Source organism: Bufo gargarizans, chromosome 5 (genome assembly GCF_014858855.1).
Source record: "Bufo gargarizans isolate SCDJY-AF-19 chromosome 5, ASM1485885v1, whole genome shotgun sequence".
NCBI classification, from domain to species: domain Eukaryota; kingdom Metazoa; phylum Chordata; class Amphibia; order Anura; family Bufonidae; genus Bufo; species Bufo gargarizans.
In genome coordinates, this window is record NC_058084.1 from 72764974 (window position 1) to 72788604 (window position 23631).

The 23631-nt window shown below is 46.1% G+C and overlaps 1 protein-coding gene across 3 annotated transcripts in view; it reads right to left on the bottom strand.

The window, feature by feature from the left end:
- LOC122938784 (ELKS/Rab6-interacting/CAST family member 1-like) overlaps positions 1 to 10221 on the bottom strand; it is a 73652-nt gene extending 63431 nt beyond the window's left edge. For 2 of the 3 annotated variants that reach the window (XM_044294553.1, XM_044294551.1), the window contains exons 1-3: positions 9886 to 9991; positions 8562 to 8628; positions 6211 to 6300 (exon numbers count right to left, since the gene is read on the bottom strand). In XM_044294553.1, the coding sequence (XP_044150488.1) occupies positions 6211 to 6300; positions 8562 to 8628; positions 9886 to 9892 (164 nt within the window). In that variant the 5' untranslated portion in view covers positions 9893 to 9991. Of the gene's footprint in view, positions 1 to 6210; positions 6301 to 8561; positions 8629 to 9885; positions 9992 to 10107 lie in introns of those variants that run through there. The other variant, XM_044294552.1, reaches the window with a different exon arrangement.
- Between the last annotated feature and the right edge of the window lie 13410 nt (positions 10222 to 23631).

The window sequence follows — 23631 nt, forward strand, 5'->3', positions numbered from 1 at the left end:
CGCCAAAAATAGAGCATGTTCTATCTTTTTGCGGTGCGGAGGCACGAAACGGGTCCCAGAAAGCACTCCTAATGTTCTGTTCCGTGCTTCTGTTCCGCATCTCCGAATTTGCGGACCCATTGAAATGAATGGGTCCGCATCCGTGATGCGGAATGACAACGGAACGGTGCTCGTGTATTGCGGATCCGCAATACGGGAACGGGACACCAATGGTCGTGTGAACCAGCCCTAAGGCCTCTTTCACACGACCATTTTTTTTTTTTCCGTTTACGGACCGTTTATTGCGTTCGGTATACGGAACCATTAATTTCAATGGTTCCGCAAAAAAATGGAATGTACTCCGTATGCATTCCGTTTCCGTATTTCCATTTTTCCGGTTCGTTGAAAAATAGAACATGTCCTATTATTGCCCGAAAATCACGTTCCGTAGCGCCATTCAAGTCAATGGGTCCGTAAAAAAAAACAGGACACATACGGAATGTACTCCGTTCGTCTTCCGTATCCGTTCCGTTTTTGCGGAACCATCTATTGAAAATGTTATGCCCAGCCCAATTTTTTCTATGTAATTACTGTATACTGTATATGCCATACGGAAAAACGGAATGGAAACGGAAACACAATGGAAACAAAAAACGGAACAACGGATCCGTCAAAAAACGGACCACAAAACACTGAAAAAGCCATACGGTCGTGTGAAAGAGGCCTAACTTCAGTTTTTTTTGCGGACCCATTGAAGTGAATGGTTCGGCATACGTTCTGTAAAGAAAACGTAACAGACACGGAAAGAAAATATGTTCGTGTGCATGAGCCCTTAGTCCTACAAGACACTGAGATTTATCAAACTGGTGTAAAGGAAAACTGGCTTCGTTTCCGATAGCAACCAATCAGATTCCTCCTTTCATTTGCTAAAGGAGCTGTGAAAAATGAAAGGTGGGATCTGGTTGTTAGCCTAGGTGGAACTGAGTATTTTCTTACGAGAAATGACAATATACTGCCACCTAGTGACTAAGTAATAGAAAAGACATCACATCACAAATTTAAAAGGACTTTCTGCTTAACAAAAATGTCATTTTTTATTTTACTACTGTTAGGAGACACTGGAGAGCGCCCCTTTCCATAGACCTTAAATGACCCCAGAATTTGCTTTGTTGATTTTTTACCGACTAAAAATAAATGCCAGTAAGGCTACATGCACACGACCATGTGCCCCCCTGTGGCCGTATTGCTGCCCACAAACAGTGGGTCCGCAATATGAGGGCACCAACCGTGTGCTCCCCGCATCACTTGAATGGGTTCGCAATCCGGAGCTGCTGTGCAGAACAGAGGCATGGAACCCCACGGAAGCAGTATGGAGCGCTTCCGTGGTGTTTCTGTCCGTGCCTCCGCACCGCAAAAAAATAGAACATGTTCTAAATGTTTCCAGTGCGGACGGATCACGGACCCATTCAAGCTGAATGGGTCTCAATCCGTCCCTGCCGCCACACAGACGTTGCCCGTGCATTGGGGACCGCGCCTCTGCACCGCAAAAAGATAGAACTTCTCTATCTTTTTGCGGAATAGACAGATCGCGGACCCATTCAAGTGAATGGGTCCACGATCTGCATGCGGCTGGCCCATGGTCGGTGCCTGTGCATTGCGGACCGCAATTTGCGGTCCACATCATGGGCACGGAGGGGCAACGGTCATGTGAACGAGCCCTTATAAGAATAGCTGCTCCAGAATTTTTATTCAATTGGCAATACAATTATTTACTAAAAGAGACAAATCAAGAAAGGTGACAACTCCTCTTTAAGGCGGACCGAATACGGAACTATTCATTTCAATGGATCCACAAAAAAAAAATGGAAGGTACTGCGTATGCCTTCGTTTCCGTATTTTCATTCCTATCAAACATAGAACATGTCCTATTATTGCCCGCAAATAACGATCCGTGGCTCCATTCAAGTCAATGGGTCCGCAAAAAAAACGGAATGCATACCGAATGCATCCATATGTCTTCCGTATCTGTTCCGTTTTTGCGGAACCATCTATTGAAAATTTTATGCCCAGCCCAATTTTTTTATGTTATTATTGTATGCTTTCGTTTCCGATCCGCAAAAAACGGATCACAAATGGAAACCAAACGGCAAAATGGAACGGAAGCGGAAACCCTACTGAAACTAAAAAAAGGAAAAACGGATCCGTGAAAAACGGCCTGCAAAATACTGAAAAAGCCATACGGTCGTGTGCAGGAGACCTAACGCTAGGGCTACACGACAACAATAAGTTGCGCGACACATAGGTCACAACTACACTGCAACATGTGTCGCGTGACAGTGATGTCGCACCAATGTCGCGCAACAGTTTTTAGAATGATAGTCTATGATAGACATGATGCGACTGCAATGCGACAGTCACAGAAAAATCCATCTTGGATTGCAGTGCGACACCATAGACTATCATTATAAAAACTGATTGATTTTAATTATTGAACGACAGCTGCAGTTCACAAGATTGCATTCAACTGAATACATCCATCTGGACTGCAGCTGTAGTTAAATAGGTAAAATCAGTCAGTCGCGCTACTAAGGCTGGTTTCACACGGGCGTTGCGGATTGGGGCCGGATGCGTTCAGAGTGCGTGCAAGCAAATTCAGTCAGTTTTGTCTGCGGTTGCGTTTAGTTGTTCAGTTTTTTCCGCGCGGGTGCAATGCGTTTTGATGCATTTTTCACGCGCGTGATAAAAAACTGAATGTTTACAAACAACATCTCTTGGCAACCATCAGTGAAAAACGCATCGCACCCGCACTTGCTTGCTGATGCAATGCGTTTTTCACTGAAGCCCCATTCACTTCTATGGTGCCAGGGCTGCGTGAAAAATGCAGAATATAGAACATGCTGCGATTTTCACGCAACGCAGAACTGATGCATGAAAAACAACGCTCATGTACACAGACCCATTGAAATAAATGGGTCAGGATTCAGGTGATGGACCATGTGATGGAGCATGTGATCTGACGTCACCACAGGTCCTTTAGCCCACAGCTCATCATTCAAGAAGAGACCGGGAACTACGCGATCAAGAGGAGAAGGTGAGTTACCTTTTTTTTTTTTTTTAACCCCTCCAGCCCTATTGTACTATGCATTCTGTAGTCAGAATGCTATTATTTTCCCTTATAACCATGTTATAAGGGAAAATAATACAGTCTTCAGAACATCAATCCCAAGCCCGAACTTCTGTGAAGAAGTTCGGGTTTGGGTACCAAACATGCGCGTTTTTTCTCACCTGAGTGCAAAACGCATTACAATGTTTTGCACTCGCGTGGAAAAATCGCGCATTTTCCCGCAACGCACCCGCCTCTTATCCGGGCCAAAAATAAGACGCCCGTGTGAAAGAGGCCTAAGGCCTAGTTCACACGAACGTTTTTTTGTGTTCCGTATACGGTCCGTATATGGAACCATTTATTTCAATGGTTCCGCAAAAAAAAAAACGAATGTACTCCGTATGCATTCCGTTTCCGTTTTTCCGTTCCGTTGAAAGATAGAACATGTCCTATTATTGCCCGCAAATCACGTTCCGTGGCTCCATTCAAGTCAATGGGTCCGCAAAAAAAACGGAACACATATGGAAATGCATCCGTATGTCTTCCGTATCCGTTCCGTATTTTCTGAGCCATCTATTGAAAATGTTATGCCCAGCCCAATTTTTTCTATGTAAATACTGTATACTGTACATGGCATACGGAAAAACGGAACGGAAACATAAAACGGAAAAACGGATCCGTGAAAAACGGACCGCAAAACACTGAAAAAGCTATACGTTCGTGTGAACTAGGCCTAAGGCCGAACGCACACGACAGTATTGCTTTTTCAGTGTTTTGCGGTCAATTTTTAACTTCCGTTGTGTTTCCGTTTCCGTTTCCTTTCCGTTTTTCCGTTTGCCATATACAGTATACAGTAATTAAATAGAAAAAATTGGGCCGGGCATAACATTTTCAATAGATGGTTCAGCAAAAACGGAACGGATACGGAAGACATACGGATGCATTTCCGTATGTGTTCAGTTTTTTTTCTGGACCCATTGACTTGAATGGAGCCAAGCACCGTGATTTGCGGACAAGAATAGGACATGTTCTATCTTTTCACGGCACGGAAATACTGAAATACTGAAACGGAATGCACACGGAGATACCTCAGTATTTTTTGCTGAACCATTGAAATGAATGGTTCAGTATATGTTCCGCATACTGAACCCAAAAAACGTCCAGTATACTGAACGCAAAATACTGTCGTGTGCATGAGCCCTAAGGCCGAATGCACACGGACGTGTTTCACGGCCGTGAGCAGTCCGTGGTAACATGGCCTGGAATCCTGCTGACAGCAGGAGCGCACGGCATGTGCAATTTGCAGAACGGAACAGGCGGCCCATTGTAGAAATGCCTATTCTTGTCTCATGCAACGTCCGTGTGCATGAGGCCTAAAGCATACTGCACACGACTGTAGGTGTCCCGTTGCCGTATTGCGGACCGCATTTGCTGATCCGCAATACACGGGCACCGTGACTTCAATGGGTAAGGCCTCTTTCACACTTGCGTTGTCCGGATCCGGCGTGTACTCCACTTGCCGGAATTACACGCCGGATCCGGAAAAACGCAAGTGTACTGAAAGCATTTGAAGACGGATCCGTCTTCAAAATGCTTTCAGTGTTACTATGGCACCCAGGACGCTATTAAAGTCCTGGTTGCCATAGTAGTAGTGGGGAGCGGGGGAGCGGCATACTTACAGTCCGTGCGGCTCCCGGGGCGCTCCAGAGTGACGTCAGAGCGCGCCATGCGCATGGATGACGTGCCATGCGATCACGTGATCCATGCGCCTGGGGCGCCCTGACGTCACTCTGGAGCGCCCCGGGAGCCGCACGGACAGTAAGTATGCTGCTCCCCCGCTCCCCACTACACTTTACCATGGCTGCCGGGACTTTAGCGTCCCGGCAGCCATGGTAACCACTCTAAAAAGCTAAACGTCATATCCGGCAATGCGCCGAAACGACGTTTAGCTTAAGGCCGGATCCGGATCAATGCCTTTCAATGGGCATTCATTCCGGATCCGGCCTTGCGGCAAGTCTTCAGTTTTTTTGGCCGGAGCAAAAAGCGCAGCATGCTGCGGTATTTTCTCCGGCCAAAAAACGTTCCGTTCCGGAACTGAAGACATCCTGGTGCATCCTGAACGGATTTCTCTCCATTAAGAATGCATTAGGATAATCCTGATCAGGATTCTTCCGGCATAGAGCCCCGACGACGGAACTCTATGCCGGAAGACCATAACGCAGGTGTGAAAGAGCCCTAAGCAAATCTGGAGATGCTGAATGGTGTGGAACGGAACCCTACGGAAGCACTACAGAGTGCTTCTGTGGGGTTTCATCCCGTACTTCCGTTCCGCAAAAAGATAGAACGGGCGGATCGCGGACCCGGTAAAGTAATTGGGTCCGCGATCCGCTGCGGCTGCCCTATGGTCGGTGTCCCTGCATTGCGGCCCGCATTTTGCAGGCCACAGCACGGCCACGGGGCGCACACGTTTCGTGTACAGGAGGCCTAAACCTACCAGAGACATGAGATAGCTATCAGCCAGTCATTCAGGTGACAGCTGTCACTGACTACCCCGTGCTTGAACATAGGGAGGACACGATAAGCAGCTGCCAGACACCACTGCTCTGCTTATCTTCATGGAAAACATACGACTGGATAAATAGAAATCCAACATGGCAGCCTGCAGATGTCGCAGCACTGTCTAGGAGTAGACACTGAAATTTAGATATTCACAGGACAAGCATTAGGGCTCATGTCGGCCGTTCCGTGCATTGGGGACCGGAAATTGTGGTCCCCAATGCACGGGCACCATTCGTGCGGCTGCCGCAGACGGATGCAGACCCATTCAACTTGCAAGGGTCCGTCATCCATACGCACAGCGGTGCGGAGGCACGGACAGAAACCCCACGGAAGTGCTCTGTAGTGCTTCCGTGCCTCCGTTCTACACCGCTCCGTCCGGATTGCGGACCCATTCAAGTGAATCCGTGATGAGGTGCACAAACGGCCGGTGCCCGTGTATTGCGGACTCACTGTTTGCCGGTTCGTGTGCATGAGACCTTACAGGGTTTTTAAGCACATGTGCTTGCACGTTTCCTATAAAATATAATGCAGGGCGATGTGTAATATCACGTCCACTAATGGAAGGATATAAGAAGGAGGTCTCCAGCTCCAGGAGGTAGACTTGTTTCTGAAGATTCTTGATGTATTCTGTCTCTATTAAGACACAAGGATCCATTTTCCTAAAATATTAAGAACAGATAAATGATCAGGATTCTGGGGTTGTGTGGATTGTTTCATTTGGACATACTAAGGATAGGGCTACACGGCGGCGTGTGTTTTGTGTGACTTTTTTCTATAATTATAGTCAATGGTGTCACACTGCGACATTCTGCGACTGCGACAAGACAGTCACAAAAAATCCAAGTTGGACTTTTGTGCAACTGTCGTGTTGCAGTCGCAGCATGTCGCAGCGCAGTACCATTGACTGTCATTACAACCATGTAGCCCTGGCATAAGGCCTCCTGCACACGAACCTGTGCGCCCCGTGCCGGGACGTAATGCATGAACGCTGACCGCTTTCACTTTAATGGGTCCGTGATCTGCCCGTTCCGCAAAAAGATAGAACATGTCCTATCTTTTTGCGGAACAGAAGTACGGGACCAAACCCCACAGAAGCACTCCGTAGTGCTCCCGTAGGGTTCCGTGCTTCTGTTCTGCACCATTCCGCATCTCCAGATTTACGGACCCATTGGAGTGAATGGGTGATGGGGAATGCACACAGAACAGTGCACGTGTATTGCGGATCTGCAAATGCGGTCCGCAATATGGCAACGGGACACCTACGGTCGTGTGCAAGAGGCCTAACTAAGAGATTCATCACGATTAAAAAGAAAGCAGAGACGTTACCCACAGCAGCCAAAACCACCGCCACCTACATTTTCCAAAAGTCTCCTAGGGTACGTTCACATCCCCTCTACCCGATCCAGTAGTCTGTTCCGGCAGAGGAACAGACTACCAGATTTCACCGTATTCGGCAGTGATCCAGCCAGACAAAAACAGGTGCATGCAGGTTTTTGTCCAGCCGAAACCCGCCACTCAAGCTGGAAACCTGCCAGGTCCCCGCCAGATCCCATTATAGTCAATGGGGTCCGGCAGGATTTTATGAATAACAAACATACATATCTAAATGGCGGGGGGGGCGGGGGGGGCTTGACTTGAGTCATCTACTGATCAGTGATCATCAGAGCATTAGAGCTGCAGGAATAAATAACATCAAAATATCTGGTGGGGTAGATGGGGGGGGGGGGGTCGAGGGCTGATGGGGGTTAGATGATCAAACCCAGCCCCCCTTCCCCATCAGCCCCTGTCCTACTACCCCATCTACCCGTACCCCTGCAAAACTTGCTAGTTTGTATTCTGTCTTGTTGACAGGATTATGTTTATTTATATTAGGATTATGTGGTTATTGTCTTATATGACTTGTTTTTGCACTTTATTTCTATCTTTATTTGGATCTAAAGAGGTTGTGCATCTGTTTACAGCTAGAGTAATTGGTACATTAAACTGTGCATATCTATGTGCGATTACAGTAAAGACTCCACAAGATGGGGGGCAGCTCAGCCTCTGTTGGTGGTGGACCTTGCCCCAGCCCTTGTTAGCAGCCATGTGCTAGTTACTCGCGGTACCCGGGTATGATATAGTGGTGATCACAGATGAAAGGATGTTAGTAGTCGATGATTGAAAATTCCTTTTGGTCTGGGAAGGTATAACCCTAAATATCCCTCGGGGTCTCCCTACCTAGCTGTGCAGCACCCGCTCCGAAAAGGGTGACCCCACTCAATCAACGGCTCATTCTAATGTGCCCTGTATGCCCCTAAAAAAAACACATAAGTAATGCTAAAATACCTCCTCACGCATCTCCCCAATAGGTAGTGAAGGTTCCTCTGGGGACAAGTAGTAATCTGGTGGTGATGTCCCAGATACTGGCCACCTCATTTAGTTGTCACCGGCATCAAGGTGACAACTAACATCCTTTCATCTGTGATCACCACTATATCATTACCCGGGTACCGTGAGTACCTAGCACACGGCTGCCAACAGTTATATCAATTCTGTTATGTATTTTTAGCCGTTCTGTTACTCAAGGTTATTAACCCCTAACATACGGTATCTGTTTATTATGTAATTGGTGCCCTGCCTCCTCCTATTTATCCACATTTACCTCTATGTATCCGGTTATCACTGTTAGAGGTATTTTGGATGGATCACTAAATCACGCCTATCCAGGCGGATTCTTCTTTATATCTGTGCATATATATGTATCACTTGTTTGAGGAAATATCTATTTTATTATCGTATTTAATAAAAGTTATATTTTAAGGGTAATTTTATTTCTGTGACCAATCTATGATGGATATGGTGAAATCTGGCACAAACAGACAATATTTTATAAAAGGAATCGCGGCTTCCATTATTCGCACATCGCGTCTGAAGAACTAACCTGGAACTTGAAGTGTCCATAGAAGCAGATTTCAGACCCTTAATAGTAAGGGATTTCCTTAGTGTTTCTGGGGAAAAAAGAAATAGGGGATCATTTATTATTAGATATACGCCAATTTTTGACGGACCTGGAAATCCGTGTGCAAATCGATAGCATTTGTAGACAGATCCGGATCTGTCTAACAAGTGCATTGAAACACCGGGTCAGTCTCTTTGGTGTCATCCGGAAAAACGGATTCGGTATTTAATTTATTTTTGCATTTTTAAAGGTCTGCGCATGCGCGGACTGGCAGACTGGATCAGTTTTGCTTGAACACTTGGAGCCAGTTTCGGCATTAATGCATTTAAATGGAAAATAATGCCAGATCCGGCATTCCGGCAAATGTTCCGGAATTTTGCGGTATTTTCTCCGGCCAAATACCGTAAGAGTGACTGAACTGAAGACATCCTGATGAATACTGAACGGATTGCTCTCCATTGAGAATGCATTAGGATAAAACAGATCAGTTATTTTCCGGTATTGAGCCCCTCGGAAAAGAAAACCGCTAGTGTGAAAGTACCCTAATACAACTGAGTGGATTATCTGTATAAATTGTAGTAAAGGTACTGCTGGGTGTTACCAGTAGTGGGTGTGTCTGACTCTATGCAATCAGTGCTGCTGATGTCAGACTGTGCAGGGACACCCCTCCCCCAAACTGGTAACGCCCATATGTACCTTTACTGCAAATTGCTGTCAATTCATAAACATCTAATAGGAATAATAAAGGAATGGTACAACATAGAGTCATAAGACTAGAGGCTCCTGAACTGTTATTACATGGGGGATGCAAGTAGTTACTCAGACAGACATGTCAGGAGAGGAGCACAAGAGGCGCAGTGGCAGCTGCTAACACACCACTATATGAGCAAAACCTATGGGAGAGATTTATCAAAACTGGTGCAAAGGAAAAGTGGCTTAGTTGCCCATAGCAACCAATCAGATTCCACCTTTCATTTTCATTTGGTTGCTATGGGCAACTAAGCCACTTTTCCTTTGCACCAGTTTTGATCAATCTCCCCACATGCTCTAATTATAAAGCTTTCTCTAGGTTCCCTATAATAACAATGCAGAAGAAAATCCATTGGGGAAGAGTTATAAAAGCTAATGAAATCTAGAGTGGGAGGAGTTACACAAAGCTACCAATCAGATTGCAGCTTGCATCTCCTATGTGTAATAAGAACTACAATTTGACTGGTTGCTCTCGGTATGTCCTCCATTAATTCTTCAGATTCACCCCCTGTAGACCTGTCAGTCAGGACGAGTACAAGCGACCACACGCACTCACCAGCCATTCCTGGCCCCAGCAGACGCAGTCAGGCGCACAGCTGTCAGCGGAGAAAGCACGGGCTCGGCCGTCACCATAGCAGCATACACAAACGCCTCTACAGCACTGCTGCTAGGCGGAGTCTGCATTACGGCGGCCATTTTGGATGTGGGCAAACGAAGCCCATAGCTGCAAGAAGAGGGGCTGTGAAAGTGGCGCTTCTTAAAATGCTAACAAAGTTACCTCAAGTACTTTAGAAATATTTCCCTATCGGAGGGATTCACACGACAAACTCTGCACGTCCATACTTGGCAGCCATTTTGTCGGAGTCTTTTCCACTGGTACCTGGGTACATTGTTCAGCCCCTCAATGCAGAGACGAAAAGCACAGTGTGGAGATTTTCTGTGATACAAATAAAATACCCATGTGTATCCCTAGAGGGCAGCACTCTCATTAACGATGGCATGTATTGTCTGCACTCCTGTCACTACAGCAAAGACAGTGCAGTAAATAAAGGAAAATAAAAATGCCCCAATGATGTGTTAATGTAATATTAGACCAGTCATTAGAAAACAAGCACTGTCACCTTCAGCAAACGTAATATATACAAGTCCTTTAGAATCCATTGAATGCTAGGTAAGGCCTCATTCACATGGACATATTACGGATTACCATATCGAAGAATAGATTATTGAACAGCCATAGAAAACTATGTGTAAGGCCTTATGCACATGGCCGTGCAGCCCGCAAACAGCGTGCCCTCAATACACGGACCCCAGCCATGTGCACTCCACATCACGGATGCTGACCCAAAAATAAAAAATAGAATATGCACAACTTTTTTGCAGTGCGGCCAGATCTGGATCCGTCTGCGGAATCCGCATGGATGTTGCATCTTCAAGCAGCTGATCGGGAGGGGTGCCGGACCCCGCCGATCAGATATTGATGCCCTATCATGACGATAGTTCATCAATATTAATGGCCGGACAACTCCAATTAAGGTGCTAATAAGAGATATTTCTGAACTGTCTGTTTCTTCTTAGCCATTTTTTTTTCTTTATTTCACATTATTTTGTGGATGCTGAATCAAAATGATGTATCATAATTTCTGACGCACCAGCGCAGGTAGCGTCCCTTGTGGGGGGTTACAAAAAGCGAAACAAAGAAAGCAAATGGGTTGCAAATGGAGGGGTTACTGAAAATTCGACAATTATAGTTAAACAAACACCTCAGAATCCCATAGCTGACAAATGTCTAGTTTAAAGGGGGAAAAAAAGTTTTCAAGCACCCAGTTGGGGAATTCTGAACAAACAGAGCAGGAGTTCACATGTAGCAGAAACGCTGTGGATTTTCTGTCTGGAAAAGTGTGTGGAACATCCACAGTGTATTACCCTGGGTTCACACCTGAGCGTTCCTCAAACGCGCGTTTTACGCGCGTTTTTGTTGCGCGTTTTTATGCGCGTTTTTTGTAATAGTAAACGCGCGTTTGACGCGCGTTTGTGTCATTGACTGCAGTGTCCTATGGCCACAAACGCGCGTCAAAACGCCCCAAAGAAGCTCAAGTACTTGTTTGAGCGTCTGGCGTTTTACAGCGCGTTCGTACGCGCTGTAAAACGCCCAGGTGTGAACCCTTCCCATAGGGAAGCATTGGTTTTCATGTCTTAAGCGTTTTACAGAGCGTTTGAACGCGCTGTAAAACGCTCAGGTGTGAACCCAGGGTTACAGTAGTATCAAAGTGGGTGAAAGATTAAAGTGTAACTGCCGTTCTTTTTTTAATTTTTGTAATGTGTAGGGGCAGTGATACAGATTATTTTTGCAATATACTTTAATTACTGAAATTGTACATTTCTATTAGAAAAATAGCTCTAAAGTGGCCCATTTTGAGGCTTAGCAACGCTCCTCTGTCTTGTGTTTACATAACACAGTCAGTTAGCAAGTCTCCACAGTTATGTAAACAGAAGGCAGAGGAGCGTTGCTAAGGCTACTTTCACACTAGCGTTCGATCGGATCCGATCATAATAATGCAGACGGAGGTTCCGTTCAGAACGGATCCGTCTGCATTATATTGGCAAAAAAAAAGCTAAGTGTGAAATTAGCCTGAGCGGATCCGTCCAGACTTTTACATTGAAAGTCAATGGGGGACGGATCCGCTTGAAGATTGAGCCATATTGTGGCATCTTCAAACGGATCCGTCCCCATTGACTTACATTGTAAGTCTGGACGGATCCGCACGCCTCCGCACGGCCAGGCGGACACCCGAACGCTGCAAGCAGCGTTCAGGTGTCCGCCTGCTGAGCGGAGCGGCGGCTGAACGCTGCCAGACTGATGCAGTCTGAGCGGATCCGCATCCATTCAGACTGCATCAGGGCTGGACGGAAGCGTTCGGGTCCACTCGTGAGCCCCTTCAAACGGAGCTCACGAGCGGACAGCCGAACGCTAGTGTGAAACTAGCCTAAGGCTCAAAATGGGTCACCTTAAAGCTATTTTTCTAATAGAAATGTACGATTTCAGTAATTGAAGTATATTACAAAAATGGTCTGTATCACTGCCCCTATACATTACACAAATAAAAAAAGAATGACAGTTACACTTTAAGGCCGGGTTCACATCACCGTTATGGATTCCGTTATTGTTTTCCGTTAAAGCATGGTTAAAATGGAAAATAACGGAATCCATAAAACTGAAGACTATAAGAGGCATTCCGTTTTGATCCTTCATAATACAAGTCTATGGGCAGCATAACGGATCCGTCCTGGTTTCCATTATACAGGAGTCCAGTCCTGCATAACGGAAACCAGGACGGATCCGTTTTGCTGCCCATAGACTTGTATTATGACGGAATGCAAAACGGAAGCCTTTAAAAGGCATTCCGTTTTGCTTTCCGTCATAATAGAAGTCTATGGGCAATCATAATGGATCCGTCCTGGTTTCCATTATGCAGAACGAAAAAAAAGTCCTGTCGACAAGACTTTGTTTTCCGTCTTCCACCCCTTTTAACAGATCATAACTTCGGTGGATCCATCGCCAGATATAGGGGTATTAAGACCGCGTCTAAAACGCCGGTCTTAATAAATGACCCCCAAAGTATGCAGATTTTACAAAAGATGCCAGTATAATAACAGCAGGATGTTAATTAAAAACACTGACAAATAACTTATAAATGACGGCAACATTTTTTTGTATAAGGCTCCATTCACACGTCCGTGGTGTGTTGCGGACCCGCAAATTGCAGTTCCGCAACACACCCGCCCGGCACCCCTATAGAAGTGCCTATTCTTGTCCGCAGCTGCGGACAAGAATAGGATATGTTCTATCTTTTGCGGAGGAGGCTGAACTCAACTAGAAAATATAAAAAGTATATAATGTGATAATATTTATTTATATTTATAATGTGATAATATTTGTAGTATTTTAGTATATCATCCCTTTATATCTGCACCACACAAACCGCATGGACATGGCATTGTATATTTACTCAGGTCACATCTTTTTCCAAAAGAGTCTCAGAGAAAAAACTTCTGACTGTTCCACGTCAATAACACCATGGATGTTTGGGTGCTAGTCGCCTATTGTTCTTTAGCTTCATAGGGCAAACCAGCTCTGGACAAGTTACATTTTGAAGGGGTCATCAGTATCTGATTGGTGGGGGCCTGACACTCGAGACCCTCGCCGATCAGCTGTTTGAGAAGACACGTTGCTCGCATTAGCTCCGCGACCTTCTTACAGCTCTCCAAGCACAGCACTGTCTATTGTGCAGTGGTTGTGTTTGACATGGCAGCTCAGTCCCATTCATTTCAATTGGGCTGAGTTGCTTCTAGGCCACGTGACCATAGTACGTAACGTTACACGGCCTAGGAAAAACTGCGAGAAGGCTGAAGTGTTAGTGGAGCGCTGGTGCCTTCTCAAACAGCTGATTGGCACGGGTCCTGGGTGTCAGACCCCACCTATATGGTTTGGGTTAGATTTAAATGTCTCAATTTCATACATTTTTCTGTTCCTTCATTGGCTAATGGGAGGACATACATGAAGACCTGTTTTTGGATTGAAGCTGTCTACTGAAGTAAGAATGAATATATCTGGTCTCATTTCTATCACCAACCGGGCTAATGTATTAAAGGGGTTGTGCCAAGCGTGAAAGTTATCCCCGGTCATACCCACACTGATCCCAAGTTCCCGTCCAGATGCAGCGGCACGTCGAGAATGCTCCTTGCCACTCCATTCATTCTGAATCTATTCTGAAAGTCTCTGTCCGGCCCAATTAACTGTAACGAGGACCAGCAGAGATCTGTCCGCAACCGCAAATATGCCAAGAATTGGCTGGAAGAAAACCGCTGTGCTGGTGTGCAACTAGCCTATGCCCTGCAGCCTCTTCATGGTTTCCATCCTTCCACTACCATGTATGGTGATCTGGTGTACCAATGGAAGTAAACATTGACGAGGCCGCATTAGGGGGTGCTGAGTGTCACCACCCCACTGATTTGATACTAATTGGAGCAGTAGGAGGTCCTACTTTGTGACTGACAGCCATCTCTGTATGCACAGTCATGTAGAAATACTTTCAGTCACTGATTAGACAGCCCACTGGGCTCATATGCATACAAAGAGTGGGCATTTATATGAATAAATTGCAAATTACAATTAATATTTTCCTACAAAACTACATAGCAATCTGCTTAGTGCTGCCTGCTATATATAATATCACCTACAAATCAGACCACCTCAGCCGTGTTAGCCCCCCCATATCAACATTTTTGAACAAAACATATGCAGTTGGTTAGATCTTTATTAGATCAATTGTTGTTTGCGTTAGATCTCACACAGAAGTAGAGATATTAACAGTTATTTGCAGGGGGGGCTAACCCATCATCAGCCCCCCCTTATCAAAAAATTGACCAAACAATTAGCTATTTTGGAAGATATTTGTTAGATCCGGTATGATCAACTACCGTATTTTTCGCTTTATAAGACGCACCTGATGATAAGACGCACCTAGGTTTTTGAGGAGGAAAATAAGAAAAAAATATTTTGAACCAAAAGGTGTGCTTTTGGTAGCTTTTGAACTAAAGGTGGTCTGTGGATGACGCACTGTTATGGGGGGATCTGTGGATGACGCACTGTTATGGGGGGGATCTGTGGATGACACTGTTATGGGGATCTGTGGATGACGCACTGTTATGGGGGGATCTGTGGATGACACTGTTATGGGGATCTGTGGATGACGCACTGTTATGGGGGATCTGTGGATGACGCACTGTTATGGGGGGATCTGTGGATGACGCACTGTTATGGGGGGATCTGTGGATGACGCACTGTTATGGGGGGATCTGTGGATGACGCACTGTTATGGGGGGATCTGTGGATGACGCACTGTTATGGGGGATCTGTGGATGACGCACTGTTATGGGGGATCTGTAGATTACACTGAGGGAGGATCTGTGCATGACACTGAGGGGGGATCTGTGCATGACACTGAGGGGGGATCTGTGAATGACACTGAGGGGGGATCTGTGAATGACACTGAGGGGGGATCTGTGCATGACACTGAGGGGGGATCTGTGCATGACACTGAGGGGGGATCTGTGCATGACACTGAGGGGGGATCTGTGCATGACACTGAGGGGGGATCTGTGCATGACACTGAGGGGGGATCTGTGCATGACACTGAGGGGGGATCTGTGCATGACACTGATGGGGGATCTGTGGATAACACTTATGGGGCTCTGTGGATGACACTTATGTCATCCACAGATCCCCCTAAGTGTCATCTACAGATCCCCCATCAGATGCATCAGTGTGGAGGGAGGAGGCGGAGACACTCATGGCGGGGCCCGGTGCAGTGACTCTACTCTAATACACCGGGCCCCGCAACTGTTAAACATTCAATCTGATCTATATCTAATAGTATATGCTCTGTACGGCTCTTAATGTAGTACCGTAAGTATAGCGCAGACCGGCATCTCCATCGGTCATGCGCCACCTGCCGCAGCTCCCTCCTCATGCGCCGTCTGCTCCAGCTCCCTCTGTCATGTGCCGCCTGCCCCAGCTCCCTCCTCATGCGCCGCCTGCCTGCTTATCTCACTTTATGAATGAACAGGCAGGCGGCGCATGACAGAGGGAGCTGGGGCAGGCGGCGCATGACAGAGGGAGCTGGAGCAGACGGCGCATGAGGAAGGAGGTGCGGCAAGCGGCGCATGACCGAGGGAGATGCCGGTCTGCGCTATACTTACGGTACTACAGTAAGAGCCGTACAGAGCATATACTATAGATCAGATTGAATGTTTAACAGTTGCGGGGCCCGGTGTATTAGAGTAGAGTCACTGCACCGGGCCCCGCCTCCTCCCTCCACACTGTCACTGATACTTCGCTGGCCGCGCTGTGCAGCATAGCGGCCAGCGAAGTATTCGCTTTATAAGACGCACGGCCATTTCCCCCCCACTTTTGGGGGGGAAAAAGTGCGTCTTATAAAGCGAAAAATACGGTAGTTGTTTTGTTAGATCTCACATAATTACAGACTTATTAAGTGATTAATGAGTGGGGGCTAGCCCCCCCACATGCAATTTTCAGGGAAAATTTGATGCAGACTTAGGCTACTTTCACACTAGCGTTCGATCGGATCCGTTCTGAACGGATGTAAAGTCAATGGGGGACGGATCCGCTTGAAGATTGAGCCATATTGTGGCATCTTCAAACGGATCCGTCCCCATTGACTTACATTGTAAGTCTGGACGGATCCGCACGCCTCCGCACGGCCAGGCGGACACCCGAACGCTGCAAGCAGCGTTCAGCTGTCCGCCTGTCCGTGCGGAGGCGAGCGGAGCGGAGGCTGAACGCCGCCAGACTGATGCAGTCTGAGCGGATCCGCATCCATTCAGACTGCATCAGGGCTGGACGGAAGCGTTCGGGTCCGCTCGTGAGCCCCTTCAAACGGAGCTCACGAGCGGACAGCCGAACGCTAGTGTGAAAGTAGCCTAATAGGCCTTCGTTAGATCTGGCACGCCTGTGGACCCCTGGCCCCGCCCCGCAGTAGTGCTGTGCCTGCCTGTTTAACCCGGGCGGCCGACCCGGGGCCCGCCGCCCAGTGTTGCGTTTCTGAGCTGCAGTCAGTGCCAGGCCAGGCCTACCCTCCTTGAGTCTCCACCCTCTGATTCTTCTCCCCGTGCTGGTGCGGCGTGCCTCCTCATTTCCGGTTGGGCGGCCGCACCGGACATGACGCTGAGATGCAGCAGGGAGAAGGCGCTTTCGGGAGAGCGCGAAGAAGCCGGTGCCGGTCCGGAAGTTAAGATAAGATAAGATTAGATTTGTAAAAAGAAAAAAAAAAGGTCTTCCTAATTGCTCACCACATTTATGAGTGAGTGAGTTCAGAGTAGGGTCTGCTGGGGGCTGGCTTTATAACTAGCTCTGCTACATTTCTGTAGCCTGCAACCTCTGACTGCCCAGTTGGGCTGAAACTACTACACCCAACATGTTTTGGCAGTAATAGTAAATGGATATTGGTGCAATTCTGGGCTACTAGTCTATATTATATAGACTAATAGCTCAGAATTGCACCAATATCCATTTACTATTACTGCCAAAACATGTTGGGTGTAGTAGTTTCAGCCCAACTGGGCAGTCAGAGGTTGCAGGCTACAGAAATATAGCAGAGTTAGGCTACTTTCACACCTGCGTTGGGTGCGGATCCGTCTGGTATCTGCACAGACGGATCCGCACCTATAATGCAAATGCTTTCTGGGTCCGCTTGTGAGATCCGTTTCAGGGTTCTCATAAGAGGCCCAAAACAGATCAGTTCAACCCTAATGCATTCTGAATGGATAAGGATCCGCTCAGAATGCATCAGTTTGCCTCCGTTCAGCCTCCATTCTGCTCTGGAGGCGGACACCAAAACGCTGCTTGCAGCCAAACGGATCCGTTCTGAATGGATACAAGCATTTGCATTATAGGTGCGGATCCGTCTGTGCAGATTCGTTTTGGTGTGCGCCTGGCGATGCGGAGCCAAACGGATCCATCCTGACTTACAATGTAAGTCAATGGGGACGGATCCATTTTCACTGACACAATATGGTGCAATTAAAAACAGATCTACCTCCCATTGACTTTTAGTGTAAGTCAAAACGGATCCGTTTGCATTATCTTTATTTATTTTTTCTCGTGGTAATGCAAACAGATGTGTTCCGAACGGATACAAGCGTTTGCATTATGGGTGCGGATCCGTCTGTGCAGATGCCAGACGGATCCGCACCTAACGCAGGTGTGAAAGTAGCCTAACTCTGCTGCTGGTGGAGAGAGGTTGGGGGGGCAGCGACGGGGAGGGGGGCCCCATGATTCAGTTTTGCACCGGGGCCCCATGGATTGTGTGTACGCCACTGGACAACCCCATTACTGATGTACAGAACTGTATACATTATACTAGACAGCAGTGATGGCCAGCGAACACATGTGGGCTGCCATCTTGACTCACCCGTCCGTCGATGCACAGTTAAGCCCTTACCTGTGCCTGTGCCGCGAGCCAGTCTGAAATGAAATGCGGTCACCGGGAGCAGGCAGTTCCGAGAACAGCCTGATGAAGGCCCCTGGTGGCTGTTCTCGGAACTGCCTGCTCCCGGTGACTGCATTTGATTTCAGGGGCGTACACAGATGCGACCCCATAGCAAAACTTAGTATAAGCCCGCCTGGCACACCCAATTTCCCAGTACGCATGCAAAAATGATTCCCCGTCAATGCAGAGCAAAGCGCACCAAATTTCTGACAAATTGTAATAAAAAGTTGCCCTCCACCTCACCCACTTTATCTGACCTCTATGTCGGAAAAAGTGGAATAAGTGCTTGATAAATATGGTGTTAATTTTAAGCACTATGTTTCTCAACGTATTTAAACCAGACAATTGGCAAAAATATACTGAGAAATTGTAAAGTCATAAATGGGCCAGTCCTGTTTGCTTACAGAAGGAGGTGAGGCAGTTCTGGTTGAGACTCCATGTTGGAGCTGCCAGGATTCTAACCTATTCCCTGGCATAATCCAGAGTCAGACTACAGACAGAAGTTGCAGCATCCTGCAGAAGCAGAGATTCCATTTAAGTCTGTTAGTACAGCAGAGCCAAAGGGAAACTGATGTAGCAGAATTGAGATTGTTTGCCTGCCAGAGTTAATGCTAAAGCCTGCTGGAACCAAGATAAAGTCTGTAAACCATTTATGAAAAGTAAAGCTGCCATTGAACTTCATCACAAGGTCTGGACTCAAATATTTAAATTGTTCACCCTGTTTGCTTCAGAGCCAACGCCTGAGGTTCCAGCGTATCCAGGTAGGAGCACGGTGACACATGCACAAAACATTAAGGGACATTATAGGCCACCCTATATCACTCGGCCATTCCTACACCTGGGTACCAACACCAATTCTTAAAAGGACTCCGTCCTGTTGTTGCTTCGTTGCAACTGGCGTCACAAAACACTTATCTCATCTTAAAGGGACCCTTTGTGGAGTGCTGTTGTTGTATTTGGCGTCACAAACAGGATTTACGTGTGTGTCCTTGTACAACAAAGCCTATAGAAACACGATCTACTCTTGTGCTTGGAAACCCACTCTATCTGTAAAACCCCGTACAAGAGATTTTACTGCATTTACTTACTGTTGGAGAGGGTGAATCTATATCAATTGCAGCACTGTGGCAAAACAGGGGTTAATCGGCCATCTTGGATCTCGGCATCGTGTATTGAAAGGAAGACATTTACCCAGCAGACGGGAGGGAATCAAACAGCCCACCTCCACAGAGGAACCATTCTTTCAGCAGAAGGAACTAAAGTGCTCAGTACAAGTTCCCAGGAGGACAAATAAATCGATTGCACCCCTACAGGAAGCGGTGTCCATCTTGGAAAAAGGGAAAATACAGTCCCAGCTTCCCTGGATCCTGAGAAGCAATGACCAGAGGTCTAAGTGAGTACTGCCGTGAAAAAATAACCTTGCTAAAGACTGTGAGGGGCTATAATCTGCTTGCCAGAGCATCAAACTCCCCAAAATTGAGCTGTTGCAGCGACTCTTAAAGGAGCCACGCACCAATTCCGCTGCCGTATCCCATAGCAATGTTACAAACCAGCACCCAAAGAAAGGACTCAAACGTGTACCTGAGCTCTTTGTGATTTCTATTGTGACATTTTTTGCACTAAAGTTCTAAGGTTCTGCAATGTTCAAGCACTTTAGCCCATTGTATGGACTCGGTTACAGGTACAACAAATGTGACCTCTTATGCACTGTTTGAATGGACTTTATATTGTAGCCAGATAGTTAGCGACCCTTGCGTCTTTGCTCATATGGACTGCCTCTGAGGACACCGAATACTAATGGTCCTATTTTGCCATGTGTTAGTTCAGAAAGCCTAGGTATTATATTGTATGATTTGCATATGCCCTTAACCTTGTTCTCTCTACAGAATTGGGAGGGGAAGAGCCAGTATGTCCTGTGTCTCGGGGATCATGTGCTATTGCTACACAGGGGGGACCAAGTGGTAGAGTCACAAGCAGTCTTAACATCTTTAAAGGGTAACCCCACTGCTAAAAAATATGTTCCTAAGTGCTCTAAGGCACTGTGCACCATCTTAGAAAAAAATGTGTAAAAGCTACCTGTTCAGTCATCGAGGGGACATAGTGTAAAGCATTATAAGGCTTTGGTGCTTGGAAGGGAATACAGGATGAAGCCACCCTTCTATTTGCAGGCTTTCATTGCATAGTGGTGGTATTAGTGGCCAAAATACTCAAAGGATAGCCAGGAATGATCACTTTTTGCAGACCTTTTGATTCTCTGGTTATTACCGAGAGGGAAAACTGTGAATAGACACCCTACTCATATGGGCAGAGACCTAATGGTAGCCATTGCTATATCAGTCAGTAATAGTAAATAGTCTTATGCAGCACTCTAACTTTCCTTGGGTACCCTTAGAGCACATCCTAAGCACAAGCTTAGTTTTAAGTAGGGGGGTCAGTAACACCCCCCTACTTGCTGCTATCTTTTATAGTCTAAACTGTATGTCTCCTATATATTTATTTCCAGGTCCTTCAACAATGTGCATTTATAATGTTGTGTAACTGTTCATGTAATGTGCCTGGTTCACCAGCAGGTGGCAGCAAACATGGCAGAGCTATAGTTAGATAGAATGGAACTCACCATTCCATTCTCCCCCCTTATGGTCAGAAGTGGGCCAGTCCTGCTTGCTAACAGAAGACGTTGGGCAGTTCCGGTTTGTTCTGGTTGAGACTCCATGTTGGAGCTGCCAGTATAATAACCTATTCCCTGCCATAATCCAGAGTCAGACTACAGACAAAAGTTGCAGCATCCTGCAGAAGCAGAGATTCCATTAAGTCTGTTAGTACAGCAGAGCCAAAGAGAAACCGATATAGCAGAGTTGAGATTGTTTACTTGCCACAGTTAGTACTAAAGCCTGCTGGAACCAAGATAAAGTCTGTAAACCGTTTGGATAAACGTTTATGCAAAGTAAAGCTGCCATTGAACTTCATCACAAGGTCTGGACTCAAATATTTCTTCAATTCCCTCAATTGTTCACCCTGTTTGCTTCAGAGCCAACGCCTGGGGTTCTGGCATATCCAGGTAGGAGCACCGTGACATGTGCACAAAACATTAAGGGACATTATAGGCCACCCTATATCACTCGGCCATTCCTACACATGGGTACCAACTCTGTTTCTTAAATGGACTCAGTCTCCTTGTTGCATCATTATAACTGGCGTCACAAAACACTTATTTAATCTTAAAGGGACCCCTTGCGGACCGCTGTTGTTGCAAAATCTTCTGCTTCCCTTCAATTTAAAAGCTGGCTGAATGTACTTTAATATACAGGAACAGCTCCCATGTGGAGTAACAAACACAGCCTGACTCGGAGTTTCACATAAACTCTGCAGTCTCAGTTCAATGTAATTTAATCAGACATATCCCAGTCTATAAATGTACTATAAGTACTATAAGTACTTTCAAGCTTTTATTCTATCTTTAAACAGTCGATGGCTCGCAGGCCTTTCTTCTTATGAGAACGCTGAGTTAGATCCTATCCCACACTGCGCGGGGTATCGTGGGTCATGCCCCCCTTAGTGATATTCCACTGAAGGTACGCCACTAATACTAGTACAAAAATAAATGTGTATACACATCGAACTTAATTAATCTCTTATGCAATGCTAGAAATACTGGGGTGTTATATTATGTTTAAATGTGAAATAATATGTAAGTCATGTATGACATGGTAAGTTCTTAAGAAAAAGAGTGCAATAAATTATGTCAGCGTCTCAGGGGCAATACTGCGCTGTAATACAGAGGGTCTCCTATTCCCCAAGATATTTTAAAATTCAATTATAAGAATTAATGACAAAAGTCAATTGCTGTCCCCCCCCTGGAGTGTTCACATAGGAGCCTGTGACTTTGCCAGATGACATTGTAACTTCTGAATGACTGACCCAAAAGACAACATTATTCCCCCTGCAAAACAGAAATCATAGAAAAAGCTAAGAAGCACAAGATGCAATATTTGCAGGATAAAACTCTCCCAATTTTTTATTTTTTTTTTTTACTTTTCCCTACAAAAAATTTCTGGTGACAGCAAACCCTCCCCCGCATATTGTCTTACAAGGATTCTCAGATGATGACGTAGGCTTTGTACTGGATAGTCAATAAAATTCATGTTTTTGACCAGTCGTTTTCGCAGCCACATAAATGATCTTATAACCAATAGCTTTGATGATTTGTTACAGCAGAGCGGGGATCTCCGACGTGTGTTTCTCTAGAGGCTGAAGAGCTACAACTCCCAGCGTACCCAGACAGGCGTAAGCAGTTGTGGAGACCTACAGGTTGGAGACGACCGCAGTAGAGTCGGCTGCACATACGGCATATTCTATTCATTTATTTCAGTAAATCGTTTCCATTTATTTAGTAGCAGCACTTATTTAGAAAACATCCGGTGACGGGGGAGTAGGCAATAGCAGGCAGCGACGGGAACAAGCCTCCCTAGCGTCGCGGGGAGATGTAGCGGCCGTGCGGGCATCAGAAGTGACGCGGGTGCGAGGTGGGTGCAATTTGTGTGAGGGGCCCGGGCATTTGAGGGAGGGGGGGTATTACAGGGGTTGGATAACCCCTTTAAGGCCTCATGCACACAACTGTATATTTCATCCTTGTGCTATCTGTATTTTTTGGGATAGCACACAGACTCATTCATGCCTATGAGGCCATGCACACATATCAGTTTTTGAGGATCCTTGTGGCCTTTCTGCAAATTTTAGAACACGTCCTACTCTGGTTTGCATTTCGGACAAGAATAGTTCCTTCTATGGATTGGAATGAGATACATCCAGAGTGCACATGGAAGGTATCCACATTTTGCAGATCTGTGGTTTGCAGACACGGCTGTGTGCATGAAGAATAAAGCTGCCCACCGAGTAGTGCCAAGTCAATCTATATGGTAAACATGGCAGTGATGGAAGTTTAATGTACTTTAGTACAAACAGAATTCTATTTATTATATAAAGAATAATAAGATGTAAGCATTTACATTTAAGGTGGAATTATAGGGTATTTATCCACACGTAGCAATAGTTTCACATACAATATACAACTATAATGTAAAGGGATAGATATAACGTATATATAATTAATGTGCACATAGAACATTCTGCATTATAGACCTTGCCAGTCCTTCTCTGTCAGTAAGGGTCATTTTGGTAACATGCTATCAGGATCATCAAATGCAATCTATATTCTGAACATTTTTACATTG